An 18,502-nucleotide genomic window follows, 5' to 3' on the forward strand; every position below is an offset into this window, starting at 1 on the left:
AGATGAGTGGGAGACTGGCCTCTGGTGCAGGGCTGGACACGCCTGCCCGCACCGAGGGCACAGTCTCGACGGAGAGACGAGAAACTAACAACCACTGCCTGACTTCACGGCTCAGACAGAGGGAAGGAAAGGGGTTCTGAGCTGGAAAGACCAGCGAGGAACAGCTGGAGAAAGCATTCCAGCAGGGTGGACCCTGACGAGGGCTCTGACCACGTAGAGCTGGGCAGCTGGGAAGGGTCAGAGAGGGCTGTCCGAGGGTGGCCATGTGCCTGAAAGTGGGCATGTACCTGGAGGTCTCAAGGCAGCAGGTAGTGGTTAGGACACAGGTGGCTTTGGGGCTTGTATTTCATGGTGACAAAAGGGCTCTTGAACTTAGGTTTTAATTCCCATGCCCCCTGCCCCTCCCCTCACAGCTGGAGGCTGGAAGAGTCTCTCCCTGGTCTCCCTGACACCCTGTCCAGTCCCCCCCTGCAGGTGGCCAGTCTTCCCATATCCAGCTTCCACCAATCACCGCTTCCCCTCATCTTCCAGAAAATATCCAACTCTTGAGCGGGGCCTTCCTTAGAACCCTCTCCTTGGGCCAGCTGGTTTCCTCATCTTACCCTGCATCCTTGTCTCACTGTCTTCTCAGCCTGAATCCCCTCCAGTAGGGAGCCTCCTCCAGAAAGCCTTCCCTGACTGCTTCCGCCTGCACAGCTCTCTCCTCTGCCGGCCGTGCCTCCTGCTGTCTCCACTGCTCATCTGGTGCTCTTGAGGCCATAAACTGATCTCCTCACCAGACTGGGAGCTTCCCTAGGGTCCAAAGCTCGGCAAAGACTTGAAGACACCTTCCTGACCAGGCATCTGACTTTCATGGTCAGCTCTCCAGGGGCGGGGATCATCTCTCTGCACTTTTGAGTCACTTGCCGTTGGCCGTTCACGTCCAAGCCTTAAACCTCCTAAGTCACCAGGGCCTGTTACTCTGTTGGGATATGGCATCCGTGATGTCAGGATCATGGGTTTGTCTCTGATATGATCGAAAAGAAAATCTGTGCTGGCTGGTCCCTGCTGACCTCCAGCCTCTGCAAAGCCTTCCTCCTCATCAGGCCCGGACAGACAACGCCCTGAGTGCCCAGGCTGGCTCTCCTCTGCCGGGCAGACGTGGAGTTTCTCCACCTGCTCCTCCCTGAGAAGGGCCTCCACACTGAGAAGGGCTCATCCTGCTGCTGACTGGGTTTGCACCTTGGGTAGTTCAGCTTCAGACCCTCCCCGATTCCTCCTACACCCACCCCCATTCCCAAAGGACATGGGGGAGGGGAGTGAGGAGCTGGAGAGCTCCTCCTTAAGGCTGTGGTCCAGCCTCATCCTTTGTGCCTCTGATGGGTGGCATTGACGCTGGGAGAACTTCCTCTGGGTCTCAGCACCCCAGCCAGACCTGAGAGAAGGCAGCAAGGCATGGGTCCTGCCCAGAAGGGTTGAGGCGTGAAGGCTGATTACTGGCTGTGTGATCTTGGGCAAGTCACCTCTCCCCTCTGAGGAGAATGGGGGTGCAGCTCGATCCACCTTGCGGGGCTGGTGCAGGGCTTGAGGTGCTCTTCCTGGAGGCTCTGGAGGACCTAATGGGAGAACCGAGGCCCTGCTGGCTCTAGCCATCTTCCTTCCAGAGCCCTGGCTTGGCTTTAGCAGCAGCAGCTGCTGCAGGCATTGCCTGCCTGGTTCCCCTGTGCATCGTCCTGGGCTGGGTGGGGAAGGAGAGCAGACAGGCACATCTGATCAGGAAGACTGGGCCTGGTGAACTTGGACTGAAGGGTGAGAAGATACAGGCCCCCCCCCCCCCAGATTCAGACACTGTCCGTTCACGGGTATAGGTGTCCACACCCTGGAATGCAAGCGGCAGTGAGACCCACAATGCATCACATCTGGTCTTCTGGACTCTCTCTTCTTTAGCCAAAGCAACTCTTCTACATTATTTTTTAAAAAGTCTAAGATGCCACATACTTGCCTTGCTTGTCCCTGTTTTCATGTCTTTGCCTGTGACACAGCCCAGATCCTACCTCTTGGTAAACCTGTCATTCCAATAATCACCTCCTCCAGGAAGCCTTCCTTGTCCCACCCCATTCTGGTAAATTCATACGCACAGTAGAGCTCTGGCCCTGGGCAGTATGATTTCTCTTTGCACTTTGTTGATCACACCTTGTCAGAGGTCCTCACCCCCGTCACCTCTCATTTCCCATGGACTGGACACCAAGAATAAAATAACTGCAGCAGCTGTCATCAGGGGAGATTCCACAGCTCACCAACTGTATTCCACCTATGGCAGCTCCAAGGGGCTGTCACCATCCCCTTTGTGACATGAGGTGGTGAGACATCACTGTGGGAAGGGCAGGACATGTGGGTGTGATGCCAGCATTGGCCCTTCTCTCTCCCCTGCTCTGGCTCCCTTCCCCCATCTGGCTGAGTCTCCCTAAGCTACGGTTTCCAAAGCACGACTTATATCTGCCCCAAAGCCTTAGATGGCTTCCCTTTGCCTAAAGGCATCAATTTACAGCACCTTCTGGAAATCACTGTTCCCATATCTTGCCCTCCCCCGACAGTAGACGCCTGATTCTGGCCTCTTGGGATCCTCCAAGCTTTCCTTGACCGGGTTATTTTCCCACCTGGAAAACTCTGCCTTTCCTCCCTCAAATCGTCTCCCCTCTGAAGGTCAATCAGGTGTTACCCTTTTTTTTTTTTAATAAATTTATTTATTTATTTTTGGCTGCGGTGGGTTTTCGTTGCTGGGTGAGGGCTTCCTCTAGTTGCGGCTAGCGGGGGCTACTCTTCGTTGAAGTGCGCGGACTTCTTACTGTGGTGGTTTGGCTTGTTGCGGAGCACGGGCTCTAAGCGCGTGGGCTTCGGTAGTTGGGGCACGTGGGCTCAGTAGTTGTGGCACACGAGCTTAGTTGCTCCGCGGCATGTGGGATCTTCCCGGACCAGGGCTCGAACCCGTGTCCCCTGCATTGGCAGGCGGATTCTTAACCCCTGCACCACCAGGGGAGTCCTGGGTGTTTCCCTTTCTGATCTCTCTGGTCCGTGCTGTCTCTCTCTGCCTCCCATCCCATCCTCCCACTGCACAGCCTCACTGCTCCCATATTGCTCTCAGGCTGTTCCAAGGGGTGTGTGTTGGGGGCCAGGAGGGCACTGGATACATCTTGCCCACGTCAGGGCTGCCTCTCTGAGGAACGCGTGGTCCAGGAAGGACTGCCTGTGACATCCTCTTGCTGGTCCTGCCTGTCTCCTGAGGAAGCGGGCATCTTCCCCTGCATTGCCCACACAATGCCCGCAACAGGACTCCGTGGGAGCGGCACGGAGTGGGAGACAGGGCCCCGTGGGTCCCTTTCTCTGTCATTCCTATTCCTGTCATCAGCCCCTTCACCCTGGGCACACATGAGGCCGCTTCTATATATCATCCAGGAGCCCATTTGCAATAATTAATATCCCATTTCCCCTGAAACAGTCCTTTGCTAAATTAGCCGGGGCCAGAGGGATTTTGGTGAGGAGCCGTGAGTCTCAACTTAACTTGCCGAATGGATTAAAAGAACCTTAAAAACAAAATGCAGATCAATCAACACCCTTTCCCCCAGCTGAAAACCTAAAGTCCCTTTAAGCCTGGCAGGTTTGCAGTTAATTATAATTTCACACTTATGGCAGGAGTTACCGAGGTATCTATAATGTGTGCCTGCCCCACGGGGCCCTCTCTAGGGACCGTTCCCACCAGCCACCTCCTTCCCCAACCACAGAGACCTGTCTTCATGCAGCTGCTATTTGGGTTCAGTTGTGTCAACCAGAGGACCTTTCTGGAGTTTTAAAATTTCTTTTTAAAAGGAGCTTGGGAAAGAAAGGAGACAAAGATCCTTTTAAGACAGAAGGAACAGGGGTTATGGAGAATAAAACCCCAGGGCAGGGGAACCTTGCACCATGATCTAGGGAGTCTAACTTGGAAGTGCTTAAACAGTAGGAGAGATTATGGTCAGATATGTGGTAGAACTTCCTGCCCATCAAAGAAGCCAAGCCCTGGGTGGGCCACTTGGCCTGGTGATGAAATGTCCAATCCTCAGTCCTTCCAGAAAGCAGAGGGCCCCGCGCGAGGCTGAGCGCCACCACTGTCTGGGAAGTGGGGAAGCGCTGTCTTAGGTCTGACATGAATTTCCCAAGCTGAACACTGTACTGCTTTTTCTTAAACATCAGTCCAAAATACATCAGGGATGCAAGTACAGGGAAGATCTGCCGGGACACTGGCTTTGGGGCTGGTGTTCAAGGGAAAACATTACAGTCTACAGCTTGAGAAATTCCAGTGGGAATAGGGCAGGGCAGGCTGACAGAACAGGGTTTCTGAGCTCTGATGGGCTGAGAGAGGCCCTGGGGTTGCTCTTCTTCTTGATGGTTTTTGAAGCGGGGGGAGCTGGGTGAGAGTCCGACTCACGGGGGAAAGTGGACACAGTGGCTCCTTGGGCCCCTCCAGGCCACGGGGTGCTGTGTCCTGGCCAACAGGGCACTTAGCTCTCCCCCAGCCAAAGGTTCACCTTGATGTCTCGCTCCAGGCCCCTGGGCGCAGACACAGCTGCAGGAAGGGAGCACGATGTGGAACCGGAGGACAGAGGATCTAAGGATACGGGGGTCTGCAGGGTCTGGGAGGGGTGTGTGTAGAAAGGAAACACATCCCTATCACACACACTTCCGGGGGTCCACACACTGCCTGCTTCCAGGAGCTTCTGTGGGGACACAGACAGATCGGGGGGTGGGGAGTGTGGGGCATTTTCTGCTCTGAGCTGCAGACTCCTCTCCTTTAGGTGGCTGCTTGGGGCCTCAGTCACTGGACCCCTTCTCAGCCCAAGGTCGCACCCTCTAGTTGGGGTGGGGTTGGCTTCACTCATTCTGAGGTCTCTCCAGCAGGGTACGAACCAGGAGCCCCAAAGTAGAGGTCAGGTTGTGCTGGACCCCGGGGGGACGCTCCTGAGGTCCCAAAGGGGAGAGGCTGGGGCGGAGGTGGGGGGCGCTCTTGCTGTGGGACTTGACTTCCAGACGGTGGCTTGGCTGTGGCAGAAATGGGGCTGTTCTTGGGGCCAGAGCCTCTGTCCACCCCCCCTCCAGGACCTTCTGCAGGGGTTCACACCTGTCCTCCAAGCCTTTCCTTACACCTTCCCCCTCCCCTCCCCCTGAACTGCACCTCGGGTCAGGGGTCATCTAGAGTAACACCGTTTTTTAAAACCTTGTTTCTTACTGTCATGGTATCATTTCAGATGAATCTTCAGTGTGCTGTGCCTCCCCCCCGCCCTTTAGCCTTATGTTTCTTGTACCCCCTCCTGCCTGGGACAGGGGCTTCCTAGCAGAACCCTGAGGGGTTTCTGTTCACCCAGAAGCTTTTGTCAAGTGAGTCATTTATTGCCTCTCAAGATTGGAAAATGGAAACTTCTGTATATTGAATTTTCCTAAAGCAGGGCCATTTCATCTGCTGCTCACGAAATTGCCTACCTAGAGCATGGGACTAAACAGCTAGAAAAGTCTGGACGTGAGAAGCCCGGCATCGGCGGGTCACCAGTGTGGCCATGGGTCTCGTGGGCCCCAGGACCGCAAGGTGAGGCCCACACCCCTCAGCCGGTCCCCAACAGACCCTTGAAGGCCTCCCGACAGCACATGGTCTGGGTCTGTTTAGAAATAAAATAATGCTTAGAGGAGAAATGAGGAACTTAATAGGATTTTAAAAGCCACAGGAACTGATGGGGCTACAGATGGTGGAGGGGCTGGGAAGACGGAGTCAGCCCCGGTTTTATAGTGGGGAATGTGGCCTCGGGGAGGGCCTCAGAGCCACGTCCACATGCATCGTGTCCAACCTCATTTGCTGACCCAGCGGGACTCCGCTGCCACGAGAGCACCGGCTGTGATGAGGGGGACGGACGCCCTGAAGATGCTGTTAAACGGACAGGGAGCCGCGAGAGGCTGCAGGAGCCACTTGGCTAAGTGACCGGCCCTCACCTGCCTCGGTGGAAACGAATGACTCAGGAACTGTCGCACCTGCGCCCAACCCTCCGTGCCTTCCCTGCCCTGCCCTTCCGGCCAGAGAGAGACGGAGACAGGAGGGGGAGACTGAACTGGTGGAGAGACGCAGACATGGGCTCCCAGGTCTGCAAAGGGAGGAGGCGGTGGAAGCTCGGGGGTGGGGGCCTTCAGCCCCAGGTGGTTCTGCAGGACTTGGAGGGGTACATAAAAGAGGTTCCGTCACCCTCTAGAAGCTTCCGTGTGTGTGTGTGCGTGTGTGTCGGGGCGGGCAGGGGCGGGCGGGGGGGACAGTCCATGGCTGCAGCTCAGGGCCACTCCCCTTGACATCGCCGGAGCCTCCTCCAGGCCCTGCCGCCCCGGGTGGAGGAACCACAGGACTTTATAACGCGGAGCTCAGCCTTCCTGCTGTGTCCACCCTACACCCTTCCTTCCACGATCATCGGGCCTCCGTCCAGGCTCCCATATCAGGTTCAGTCTCAGCTGCCCCTTTGCCTCCCTAGCCTGGGCCTGACCAAGGCCCCCCCAGGAAAACACGCCTGATGGGCCAGAGAGGGACCGTGGGAGCCCCTCATCGGTCCCCACGGTGGGCACGACCGTTTCCTGAGCTCGGGCTCACACGTCTCACACGTTGCTGGAGGCTGGAGTGTGTCTGTGCTCATGTGGTTTCCAGTCTGGGTCCCTGGAGGGGTGAGAGCGTGGCGGCCACCCGGGAGGGCTGCTTTCACCCTTGCTCCTGTTCCCTCGGAAGGGCTCCCCAGTGCCTCCCTGCTCCCTCTGAGGGGGCAGCCCCTTGAACCCTGAGTCCCCTCTTTCCCAGGACTCCCTGCCAAGCCGTCTTGGTTTCTAACTTCTCCAGCGCCTCAGCCTGACATCTTGCTGCTTTGTTCTGTCATTTCATGTAGATGAGATATAAACGGGTGGCCCCAGTCTGTGCCCCGCCCCCAGTCACTGGATCCCTGGTGGGGACGTTCGGTTTCACTTCACCAGGCACGAGTGTGGAATTGGGTGTCTGTCTGTGGGTGCCTTTGTCAGCGCTGAGCGGACAGCGTGTTGGTGGGAAAGGTGTGTGAGTGCCTCCCTCATCTGGGCCCTGGATGAGGCTGCATTAGCTGAAACTTCTGACCTGCAGCTGGCTGCTGGGAAGAGGTGGGAGTGGTTTCTGGTGATGGGGTCAGAGGGGTGTGGCTTCCCGTGGCACAGCTCACATCTGCTGCTATGTGGCTGGGACTGGCGGAGGTGGGGTGGGACCAGGCCTACACCTGCTGTACTGGCCCAGGTCTCAGCCACTCCTTCCCTCCTCAAGGGGTCCTACTTGTTTGCTGACCCCCTTGAGCCCCTTGAGGGGGGGTGGTGGACCCCAGCCCCGGCCTCCTCCGGTTCAGCCCAGGGAGCCCCCAAGCAGGTTTGCTGCCTGAGGCCAGGCTGCTCAGAGCCTGACTTCCTGAAAGGACCCCCCCCCGCCCCCCCGCATTCTGGCTGCAGGAGCCTTGCCTGCGGCGGGGGGGCGGGGGGGGGAGCTTATCCTGTCTTCAGCTGTAGCACTCATTTGGACTGAGACCAGGGAGGATGGGGAGGGGGTCAGGGCTACAGGGCAGCACACTGCGGGCACCCACCCAGAGGCTGAGAGTGAAACGGAGAGGCTGAAGGGCCCCTGCAGCTGTGGAGACCCAGTTCAGACGGGGACCGTGAACCAGCTCTTGGGGCGGGTGTGTCTGCCTGCTAGGAGGCAAAGGACACAACAGTTCACGCCCAAGAAAGCGTCCTTGCCTCTGAGATGGCCAGGGCAGGTGGGAGGGTGCCCTCTACCTGGTTCCTCTCTGTCCCCAGCCTGCCTCACTCCCCTTGTGAATGAACTGGCTTGCTTATTTGGGGGTGAATCTGAGTTGATATATGACTTGCTCCAGCAAGTTCTGTGGGGTTAACAGGATTCTCCTTGCAGCGGGATGGGTCCTAGGGAAGCTCTTTCTCCTTTGGTTTTCTTTCCCCACCTAGCTGGAGCCCTAGCTCTTGGTGGTGGTATCAGGGGCTGTCTCCTCTCTTCCTGCCCAGGGATGTTACAGCTGTGATGCCCTCTCTTTGCCTGGTCCTCCATGGGGTCAGTGGCTCCTCCTTCTGATGGAGACAAGTGCAACCCCTTGGCCTTGTGTTCAGGGTCCCATTTTCACTTTGGGCCCTCACTGTCTCCTGCCAAGTCTACATCTCTTGGTCCAGTTTTCACCTCCTCCAGGAAGCCCTCCTTGCTTGCTCCAGGCCACAATGGGTTCTCTCTTCTCTGACCCCTGCAGTCCTGGTCTCTCATGTCTTATGGGTACGTCTGGGAGCTTCTCGTCCAGACTGGCCCTGACTCCCTCACCTGGGACCCTGTTCCTCTCCCCTCATTTACCTTGAGAATAGCCCTAGAGGTATGACAAACGCCTGCAGCACCTTCCCACTGTCCCCTGAGTCCGAAAGACTATCCTAGGAGTCAGAGGAATGCAGAGCACCTGGGTGCTGGTTACTGACAGGCAGGGCTTTGAATTCTGGCTCTGCCACCACCTAGCTGTGTGACCTGAAACAAGTTACTTAGCCTTTCTGTGCCTTGGTTTGTACCTTTAAGTGAGGCCAATAACTTCCACCTCCCAACGTTTTTGTATGGATTAAACGTATTTGTTTAAAGTCCTGGCCCACGGCGGTCTGGTGCTTAAGACTCTGCGCTCTCACTGCTGAGGGCCTGGGTTCAATCCCTGGTTGGGGAACTGAGGTCCCACAGGCTGCGTGCTATGGCCAAATCCAATCAAATCCCAGCCCTCAGTGGGTGCTCTGTAAACAGCAGCGTTCCTGGACAGCGAGATCTCCCATCCCTGGGCGAGGGGGTGGAGGCCCAGAGAAGCAGTGTCCGCGCCAGAGCTCAGAGCTCATTCTGGACAAAGATGGGAATAGAACCCAGGACCAGAACAAGAGCTGCCGTCCTGTACTCTTCCTGGGGAGCTCCAGCCAAGCACCTAACTAATCCGGGATGAGGAGAGCCCGGGTGGTGCAGACCCACCTCTCCCTCTGGGGCCACTTCCTCTTCCTGTCCCTCCTTTCTCCTCCCAGCTGTGCCCCCAAATCTTCCCAGCTCCCTGCCACCTTCCCCTCTACCCACTTTCTCCCAGGCCTCCCTCCTCCTTCTGCCCCTTTCCCTTCACCTTTCTGGGCTCTTCCTTTCCCATCGTGTTCCTCCCCCGCCCCTTCCACTCCCACCCCTGCCTTCCATACCTTTCTCCTGTTCCCATTTCTTTCATCTTTTTTAATGTTCACCTCTCCCCCATCCCCTCCCCCCACTGAAGAAGTATTTAATGGATATTAAATTATTTTAAACTTTCTTTTTCTTTTCAAATAGCTTGGTGATGATGCTTACTCAGGATCATCTCCTTGTTTAATACTGAATATGCAATTAATAGATAGATGTTTAGGTTTGGCTCTCTTTTCCCCCCTTTCTAGTGCAGGAAGAATAAAAGAGCTGATTAATCTGGTTTGGGGCAAGTGTCAGCGCAGGAGATATATGGGAGAAAGGAGATGAGGTTAGCAACTTGACGTTAGAGAGTTGCTGCCTCCAAGGCCAGTGAGGGGAGAAACGGTTTGCGTTAGAGCGCAGGGCGGCCTCGCTGGCAGCAGGCTTCCCGACACCCTGCTCCCATCCTGGATTAAACTAGGCCTTCTTCATGCCACCCCGACTTCTCCAGGTGTGGAATATTCCCTCCTTCAAAGCAACTCAAGTGCCACGTCCTCGTCCTCCGAGGTCTCTGGCTGCCCCCATCTCGGGGACCCCTCCTCTGGGACCGCAGGTGCCACTTACCGTCCGAGCTCCCTCCCTACCAGAGCCAGGGGTCTCTGCTGCCTCCTGGCCCTGCCACACGGACAGGGCGTTGCAGGTGAGTCACTGCCTGACAGGTGACCTGGGGGCCAGGTCCTGCTGGTCCTTTCTCCTGGAGACAGTCTCTGGGAGAGGCCCTGCCTCTGCCCCGTGTCACCGAGGGCACCTGCGTGAGGCCAGACTGCACGCCTCTCTCCGCCAGGGCGGGGGGCCTGGCCCTGGGTGTTTGAGGAGCCTCTGTGTGCAGAGAAAACCGAGTAACTGGACTGCCAGGAGAGGGGCAGGAGCGAGCAGCGTGACCCAGGTGCGGTCTGCAGCATGAGCCCTTCACACCCGAACCACTTTTACTCTTCAACCAACCCGCTCCCATGATCGGGGTCCTCGGGATGGGGAGCTCTCAGAGGGCCACAGGGAGGCGCACCTGTGCCCTGGGGCACGGGGCCCCTTCGGGCAGCTGGGTTTGTTGGGTGGGATTCGAGGTCTGGGTCAGGAGGGCCCCAGAGCCATAGAGGCCTTGTGCCAGGGTGGAGGCCCTGTTGGGGCCCAGAGGGCAGAGGCCTGTGCTGGAGGGACCACAGGTCCCAGGGGTGGGCAGGCCACCTGTGGCCACACTACAGTTTCCTCAGGACAAGAACCTTGACTGAATTTGCAAATAGCTTTTGCCTATTTTTTGCTCTTAATTTCCTGGAAAATTGGGAGGGGGGGAGAGGGGGAGGGAGAGAGAAGTTCCTCAGCGCCCGGTTGAGCTGAGAGGAGAGTGAGTGTCCAGGCCTAGCCAGGGAGAGCCCAGGGGCGTGGTGTGGGCACGGACACCCGGGCCAGAAGCCTGGAGGGTGGCCGCTCGGCAGAGGAGCCAGAGCCTGGCCTGGTTGAGCCTCTGTGTGCAGTGGGGGAGCGGCGGGGAGGCCCCCGCTGGTGGACGGAACAGAGCCTCCCCTTGGGGCAAGAGGCCTGAGTCTGGGGGTGAGGCTCTGTCCTCCTGCTCTGTCCCCTTCCAGACATCTGCCTGTCCACCTGTATGTAGGTCCAGGGTCTTGACTTCAGCAGCCCCACCCCGCAGTGGGCAGCCCCCCTCAGATTCACCCACTCTGGCCTGAGCCTTCCCAGGGCAGGACTGAAACACATTTCCTCCCTCCCAGCCTGGCACCCTTTCAACTAGTCCAGTCCCATCCCAGTGGGGATTGCCTTGGTGACACAGAGGTGGGCCTACCCTTTTGGGTGTCTTAAAGGGGGCAGTGGGGTGCCCAGGACATCCTACTTGTGTACTCATGGGAAGGAAGGAACCCCAGCATACGGCAGACCCCAATTCTCCCCCATCCTCTTTACTCTGTCCCCACATCCGTCACCCAGGGCTCCAAAGCCCTGTTCCAACCCTGGGCCATGAGGTCCCCAGGGGGCAGGGGGAGGCGGCAGGGAGTTGCTGCAACGCTGCATCAGGGGGAGGGGAGGGGGGAGGGGAGGAAAGGAGGGAGGGGGAGGGGCAGAGACAAGTGGGCCCTCACGTGAAGGGGGCTGGCGCAGGCAGCTACTACCTCCTCGGCTCTCGCTGTCCGCTGGCTTCACCTGGATTGGCCGGTTCATCTGCAACAGAGCACAGGGGGGCAGTGTTAGAGCAGACGCGTCTGCACCCGAAGATACGCAGGTGTTCAAGGGGACATAGTGCACGCACCACACCACCGGCACATACACCCGCGTACCCGCGCAGCTGCAAACGAGCGGGTCTTCACTAAAGCCCCACCCATCTCCCCTCCCCAGTGTGGTCCCCAGGGTCCCCTGATTTCAGGAGGGTTTCTCAGGATTGGAGGTCTCCAATCCTGAGAGGGACCTCCAGTGATCCCTCTCCCAGCTTTGAGTACCTCTTGCTGTGATACTAGAATCTGAGGTGTCCCCTCTCTGGCCCACCCTGGAGACAGATCGCTTTGCTGAAACTAGCTGGTCTCTGGCCGAAGACTAACTCCTGCCCAGGTTGGGGCATGGCAGTGAGTTGCACCCCATCCCCGCAGTATCCTACAGACGCTGGCTGGGGGGTCCCAGGGGTGCCTGAGGCTCTGGACCACTCAGCTCCTTGTTGGAGCAGAGCTCAGGGCTGGGGCTCCTGACTGCGGCCAGGCTGTCCCCTCGGGGTGTATGTGGAGTGGGCACAGCTACTTGTCTCACGTGGTGTCTGGGTGCCAGGACGACACCAGGCACGGCCTGACGCCCCCAGCCTTTTAGCCGCCGGCCTCTCTGGAGGATCCGTTTCAATGCCTCATTCAGGCCACTAGGGGGCTCTGAACTCCAGGATCTGGGGCTCCGCAGCCTGTTTTCCATCCTCCGGATGCCGGAGGAGGCATAAGGTGGGCTCTCAGGCCCTGAGGATATTTCACACAATAAAAATGGTAGGAATCACGCAAATGGAATTGTATTTTATGTCTTTGCCAATGCTTTTGCTTGTCCTGTACCTCTCTTATCCCTTACTCTATTTGCATTTCTCTCACAAACAAACCTTGAAAGGCAGGCAGCGCACATACTAAATGCCCCCATTTTGTAGATGGAGAAGCTGAGGCGGGGCCCCCTTGTGGCAAGATGTGCCCGGGAACCTGGGTCCGCCAGGGCTATTTTGGGGCTTTTGTCCTGCACCAGGTGACTTTCCGTTGCCAATTCCCCTTGTGTATGGAGGCTGGACTAGCCAGTCACAAGCTTCCTTCTGGTCTAGGATTCGAAGTGAGCTTTGGTTGCGTCAAGACGATGGGTGGGGGAGCGTGGGTGCCCGTGACTCAGCAAGGTGAAGATGAGGCCAGGGGAAGGGCAGAGCCACGCAAGGAAGGACAGAGGCGGGAGGCAGGGCACAGAACAGAGGAAAAGGAAGCACAGGTGGCCCGGAGGGTAAGATAGGATTCTGGGGGGGGCCGGTCCACTAAGAGGGGGTCCGGGTGCCATTGTTTGCCAGGAGGTCCCCACTCGGCACCCCTTATGGAGTTGAGGGAAATGAAGGTACTTGGTATGTACGCTCTGCCCGCGGAGGAAGGTGTGGGTTTACGGGAACCTCCAATTAACAGGGAGAAGGAAGGAAATTCCCAGCTTCATTTCGGGGGTCCTGGCTCCCCCATAGACCACCTCCTTTCCAGTCCTTGAGCGAAGGGTCCAGGAGGCTGAGCTTGCCTCTGGCTGTGGGAGAAGGGCTGTACTCTCGGGTTCCCGTTCTGTGTCTTCGGAGACTCCACATCCAGCGCTTCCCTAGGCTGTCCCTCCTTTCTGGAACACCCCTTCCTCCTAGTCTCCCCCAAAGCTGCAGAAAGGCCCCACGGCTGACCTGGACCCAGTTCTGGCCATTGTATTCTCCTGGGTATATTTCTATGGCTTTCTTGCTTATGTAATTATTATAATGCTCCATGGACGGGTTATTATCTCTCTCTTGCCAATGAAAAGCCAAGCTCGGAGGAGTGGCACATCCAGACTGCGGCCAGGGTGGGCAGGCACGGTGCTACCGTGATAAGTTACGATGACGGGGTGGGTTGGACTTCCTGTGTTTCACCTCATTTGACCCCAAAGCTGCTCTGAAAGAAGGGGGTCAAGGGAAGATGTCCATCTGGCAAGGGGCAATTGGGCCACCAAATCGAATACCTCTTCCGCCTGGTCCCCCACATCTGGCCCCCACCGCCTCTTGCGTCAGTCCATTCCTCACGACCGGACACTTTCCTCCCCCATCTGTTCCTTCGGCCTGTGAGCTCTGTTCCCATACCCCCACCAGCCTCTGGCCTGAAGCCTTCCTGGTACTCCAGGGGGAAGAGTCCTGCAGGAATTCTCCCTTTTCTGTATAGAATGTCCAGTCAAGTTGGGAATTGAGTTGCAAAGGGGGCACCGCACTGCTACACCTACAGGAACATGAACAGCTGCTACAAAATTATATTGTTGGATGATCGTCACTTCCCCTAGGATGCGTGCAAATAGATAATCTTTAACCAAGGAAATGGAGTTTCAGAGAGGTTAAGAAACTAGCTTGAGGTCACACAGGTGGTAAACGGTGATCAAGATGAACCCAGGACTCTTAACACCAGACTACATGTTCGGGAGATTCTGGGAACCAGACGTGACAGGCTTAGGAAAGGTCCAGGAAAGTTCAAAACAGAGTGTGGAGAAGGGGGTGAGTGGTGAGCTGATTCAGGCTTCCCCGGTAAGGAGTGGGGCGTGAGGAGGGGCAGGCAGAGGAGTGTGAACCAGGCTCAGCTGGGCTCTGCTGCTGTGGAGACAAGGGAAGGAGGAGGCCGCAGAGGAAGCTCCGTCCCTGGGGCCAGAGCAGGCCCAGGCCGAGCCCGAATGCTTAGAGGCAATGCTGGGAGGAAGGGCAGGGACCCTGGGAGGACGCCTCCCCTGGCACCTCGTTTCTGAGTCCCACAGCAACTCTCTCTGGAGAGCAGAGGGGGTGAGTCCTACGGACGGACGAGGGCTGGGGTAGAACTGTTTCTGTGATAATGGGACCCATTTTCCGTGGTAAATTAAACAAGGCAAACGGAATCTGCCTGTGCGTGGAGCCTTCCGCCCTGGGGCATGTCACCCTCAGGCAGTCAGCCGCTGTCCCGCTGTCCTTGACACCCGGGCACTCGTGAATGCTGTGCCCCAGGCTCACGGACTTAGGCCTGATTCCCCTCAGTTCCACCCCCCAGCCCCCAGCAAGCCCTCCCTGACCAGGCCAGCCCTGGACGGTGCTCCCAGACCTCCTCCATCACTGGGCTCCTGGCAGTGGGGACCCAGGGGCTCATCTAGCCTCCCACCTGCCCTCAGCCATGGCCTGGGCACCCACAATGGAGCAGCATTGCCCTGGTTCCCATGGACCTGTGGCTCCTGGGGTCATATTTCATGTCCTATTATTATCTAGGGATGGTCAGAGTCCGTACAGCCTTTGCCGGGCTGTCAGGGTGGAGCCAGGATAGATGGGGAGAGAAAGAAATCCCGTGCTTTCTTAATTCTCAGCAGAAATAAAGTGTCAGGCTCAGCTGGGAAGATTTCTTAGGTAGAGCAGGCTCTGTACAGATGCCTCGGGCCTGAAGGGAGATCTCCCTCCTTCGGCCCGTGTTTCTCTTCCCTGTTCCAGACTCCAGCCCCATCTAGCCTCGCCCGGACATGCTTACATCCTGGGGAGTAGAGGGCAGACCATGCCGCAGAGATGGACAGTGAGGCAGGAACTGTGAAGCAGGGGAGAGAGGATACTGGTAGGAAGGCGGGAGGGGCAGTTGCCATCTCCTTGCCCGTCTTCTAACTTTGACTGTGGCCTCAGGACCTCTTGGCCACATGAGCCCCAGGGCATCCCCTGCAGGTGAATGTCGAGGATGCGCTGGGGCCCATTTCTTGGTGCCTTTCCTCTAACCCGTCCCAGCTCCTCTGTCCAGCCATCCCGTCCCTCTCAGCCACTGTACTATCCTTCTGGGAGGGCCTGGGCCTGGGCCTCGGGGCTGGGTCATCAGCATCCCCATGTTCCCCTGTGGCCTTCAGCCCCGGTTGTGCCTCCAGGTGCCTGAGCTGGGCCGCCTTCCCTGGGTCAGGAACAGCTCCCTGAAGCCACCCTCAGGCTTCTGGGGTCAGCCCTCTGGGGACATCACTAACTTCCTTTGTTATCGACCGTGTTCAGGCTTCCAGCCCCGGGGGCCCCTCAGGGGGAGCCAGTGGTCCTGGCCTAGGTCTGGGGTCCTCTCTGCTCCCTGCTGCAGCCAGTGGTGGGTGGCAGGGCCTCCTTCCCTCCCAGGCCCCTCTGCCCTGGCCCCACCTCCCCTTCTTCTCCCCGTCTCTGCCACTTTTTGCATCAACACATACCCATGCATTAAACAAGACATTCCATTAATTTCTTCATCATCATAACTTAAGCTGGGACATACCCTTTAAATATTCATTCAGCTATGAAAACTGGGCATTAAAATTTTAATAATGTCAAGCTCATTTGAACTGGGTTCCTTGGGGACGATTACGATACAATTAGAATAAATACAATGATTGATCTGGTCCAAAGGCTTCACCTGTCCGTCCAGCGTGGCTTCCCGCGTAAGGAGAGGCCTGTGGCCAGTGGGCAGACAGACAGACTGATGGACAGGCCAGCTGGCTCTTTCTTGACTCCCTCTCCCCCTCCCAACACCCCCTCCCATCTCTGCTCCGGGGGCCACATCTCCCTCCCACAGGGGTCTGCGGGTCTCTGCTGCCCACTGTGGGCCAGGGTGCAGGGCCGTCCCTCGGCATCTGGGAAGCTGGCTCTGATTAACCCTCGTGGTTCCAGTTACTGCTTTCCTTGTCCTTCTGGTACAAACTGGGCCGTGCCCCTGGGCTTGTTCCTGTGTGAGAGCCATTCTCTTGTCTGTGTCTCTTCACACTGGCCCTGCGAGGGGCTCCCTGAGGCTGGAATGAAACCCCACCAGAGCAGGCCCAGCCTGCGGAGGGGGCCCCTGGTCCCTGAGTGTCCACATGTGTTCTGCCACCAGACCAGAGAGGGAGTGTCTTCACTCGGATTCCCTTCTGCTGCAATCACCTTCCTAAGGGCTGGCACGAAGGTTTTGGGGGGTGGCTGAGCCCCCTCTGTCCCTCACTGCCTGGCACCTGCCTAAGCCAGTGCCAGGGTGAGCCCTGGGGACGTCCGGAACTCGCCCCTGCTTCACTGGGGACAGCCCTTGCTGCCCGCAGGATCACTTGGGGCCCTTCCTCCTGGAGCTGGGTCCCCCTCCACCTGTCTTCTCAGGACCCTAAGCCCCCTGCTTCACACCGGGCCCCAGTGAGCTGACCCAGATCTGTCTCAGAAAGAGCCTGGGAAGTTCCCTGTCACTCATCAAAGGCCATCCAAACCCTCCTCTTCCTCAAAAGACTTCCTGGCCTTCCAATAAGACCTCCTTGGTTATCTCTCAGCCCCCCAGCCACACATGGCCCTATACCACTCTCTCTCTCTCTCTCTCTCTTTCTCTGTGTGTGTGTGTGTGTGTGTGTGTGTGTGTGTGTGTGTATGCACACGTGCACCCATGCTCACGCTTGAGTAGTACTTGTGTGACATCACAGACATCATGAGACAATTCATTCAGGTTGGGTGTTGGGATTAACCGAGATGAGGGAGGAAACTAGTGCGGTGCTCCCAGCAAATGTCAGCTTCCGTGTTGTTTGCCAGTCTGTGACCCAGAAATGCCTCAGGAAGGTCTGGACCAATGCCCTGCACGGGGCTGGGGAGGGGGAGGGAGAGGACAGGTGGGGTGGCAGGGTTACTGGCGTGGCCTATGGAGATGGCTAGCGTGCTCTCCAGCCGGCAGCTGAGCCCCCAGACGCACTTCCAGGGTGGGTGTCCAAACCTCAAAGCCGAGGGTCCTTTCTGGCTGCTTTTGGGATGTGTGGGTGTCTGGTGATACCCCGTTTTCTGCTCACCAGGAGGGCTCGCATCTCCCAAAACCATGCAGTAATCTGGTAATGCTGATCCTTCTTCTCTTCAAACCTGCAGCCTGCACTGGAAGCAGCTCTTAGCTCTGTGCGCCCACACATTCCTCAGAGCCTGGCCCCTACTCTTCATCTGTCCTGCTGTCTGTTCTCATCCCCCTCAGTGAACTCAGCTTTTATGCTGTCTGCCCCCCACCCCAGCACACATGACGGTCATGGAAATGGTGAAGCAGCAGACCCTGTGTTCTGGACCTGTTGGGACATCTGTGCCCCATCTTCAGTGGCACTGCTGCTCTGGGAAGAGAGACCTAATTTGCAGGGCCCCCTGTTCAAAAAGCAAGGAAAAAAGCATCATTAAAGCACTGAAATATAAAGCTTTCCCTTTCTTTCATGGTCTCTCTCTTGCTTGACTTGTCATGGTATTTTTTTACCTGCTATTTGATGTCGTTTTAAGTAAAGAAAAATATAAATTTTAAATTATTAGCATGGATTCTACCATTCGTCTTTATTTTGTGTGATGCCAGTTTTAAGTGCAAACATCAGAACATTTAACGCCTATGCAGAATCACCAAAATTATACAATTCGTTTTTGTGACTCATGCCTGGAGGGTGCCTTGAGCTGGCCAGAGGAGAGAAAGGCGAGCCAGACTCAGGAAGGTTAAGAAGAAAGAGAGGGTCTCCTCAGGCATGGAGACCCTCGCAGGTACCCAGAGCCCCGCCCTGCACCATGGGGGTCAGGCTGGGCCTGAGGACTGCTGGGTTCTCTCTTCCACTGACTGCAGACTGACCTGGTACAATCCAGCCAAGGGTGGGCCATGGGAAGTACAGCCAGACTTCACTTGTGCCCATGGTACCCCCTGACCTAACCCACAGTGGGCGGGTGATCCTCAAGGGTATTGTAAGTGCTGTGCCAGGGATGCATTAGTCAGCTGAAAGATGCTCACCCCTGCTAAGACAATGCCTCTGTTGACCAGACAGACATGCCACAGCGCTGCCAGCCTGGGGTACCACGGGGAAAGTGGGCCCCACCCGATCTTCCCTAAACCCCGCCCGGGCCGTTGCTGGCTGGCCTAGAAGGCAGAGTGATTTCACATGGGGACCAGGATGTATATAGATCAGGCAGGCGGTGGGAGGCAAAACCGATCACAAGCAGAGGTCCCAGGCCCCCTACATGGGCTCCTTCATGCCACAGGCTTCACTTATGGAACACAAGTTCAAAGATAAAATTTTAAGAATTTCAAGGTGGCAACTGCAGAGCACTAAACACTAAGCATGGGA

The 18,502-nt window shown here is 57.1% G+C and overlaps 1 protein-coding gene across 50 annotated transcripts in view; it reads right to left on the minus strand.

Annotated features, from left to right (window-relative positions):
- The window catches only part of CELF4 (CUGBP Elav-like family member 4), a 298,914-nt gene that overhangs the window by 63,335 nt on the left and 217,077 nt on the right, over nt 1-18,502 (minus strand). For 25 of the 50 annotated variants that reach the window (XR_003437294.1, XR_003437293.1, XR_003437292.1 and 22 more), the window contains exon 3: nt 11,383-11,431. Coding sequence is in view for 44 of the 50 variants with exons in the window: in XM_027127827.1 (XP_026983628.1) it covers nt 11,383-11,431 (49 nt within the window). In the remaining 6 variants the exon portion in view is untranslated. Of the gene's footprint in view, nt 1-11,352; nt 11,432-18,502 lie in introns of all 50 variants that reach the window. The other 25 variants (XR_003437290.1, XR_003437291.1, XR_003437289.1 and 22 more) reach the window with 1 other exon arrangement.

Source organism: Aethalodelphis obliquidens, unplaced genomic scaffold (genome assembly GCF_003676395.1).
Source record: "Aethalodelphis obliquidens isolate GAN/ISIS:26980383/991018 unplaced genomic scaffold, ASM367639v1 scaffold32, whole genome shotgun sequence".
NCBI classification, from domain to species: domain Eukaryota; kingdom Metazoa; phylum Chordata; class Mammalia; order Artiodactyla; family Delphinidae; genus Aethalodelphis; species Aethalodelphis obliquidens.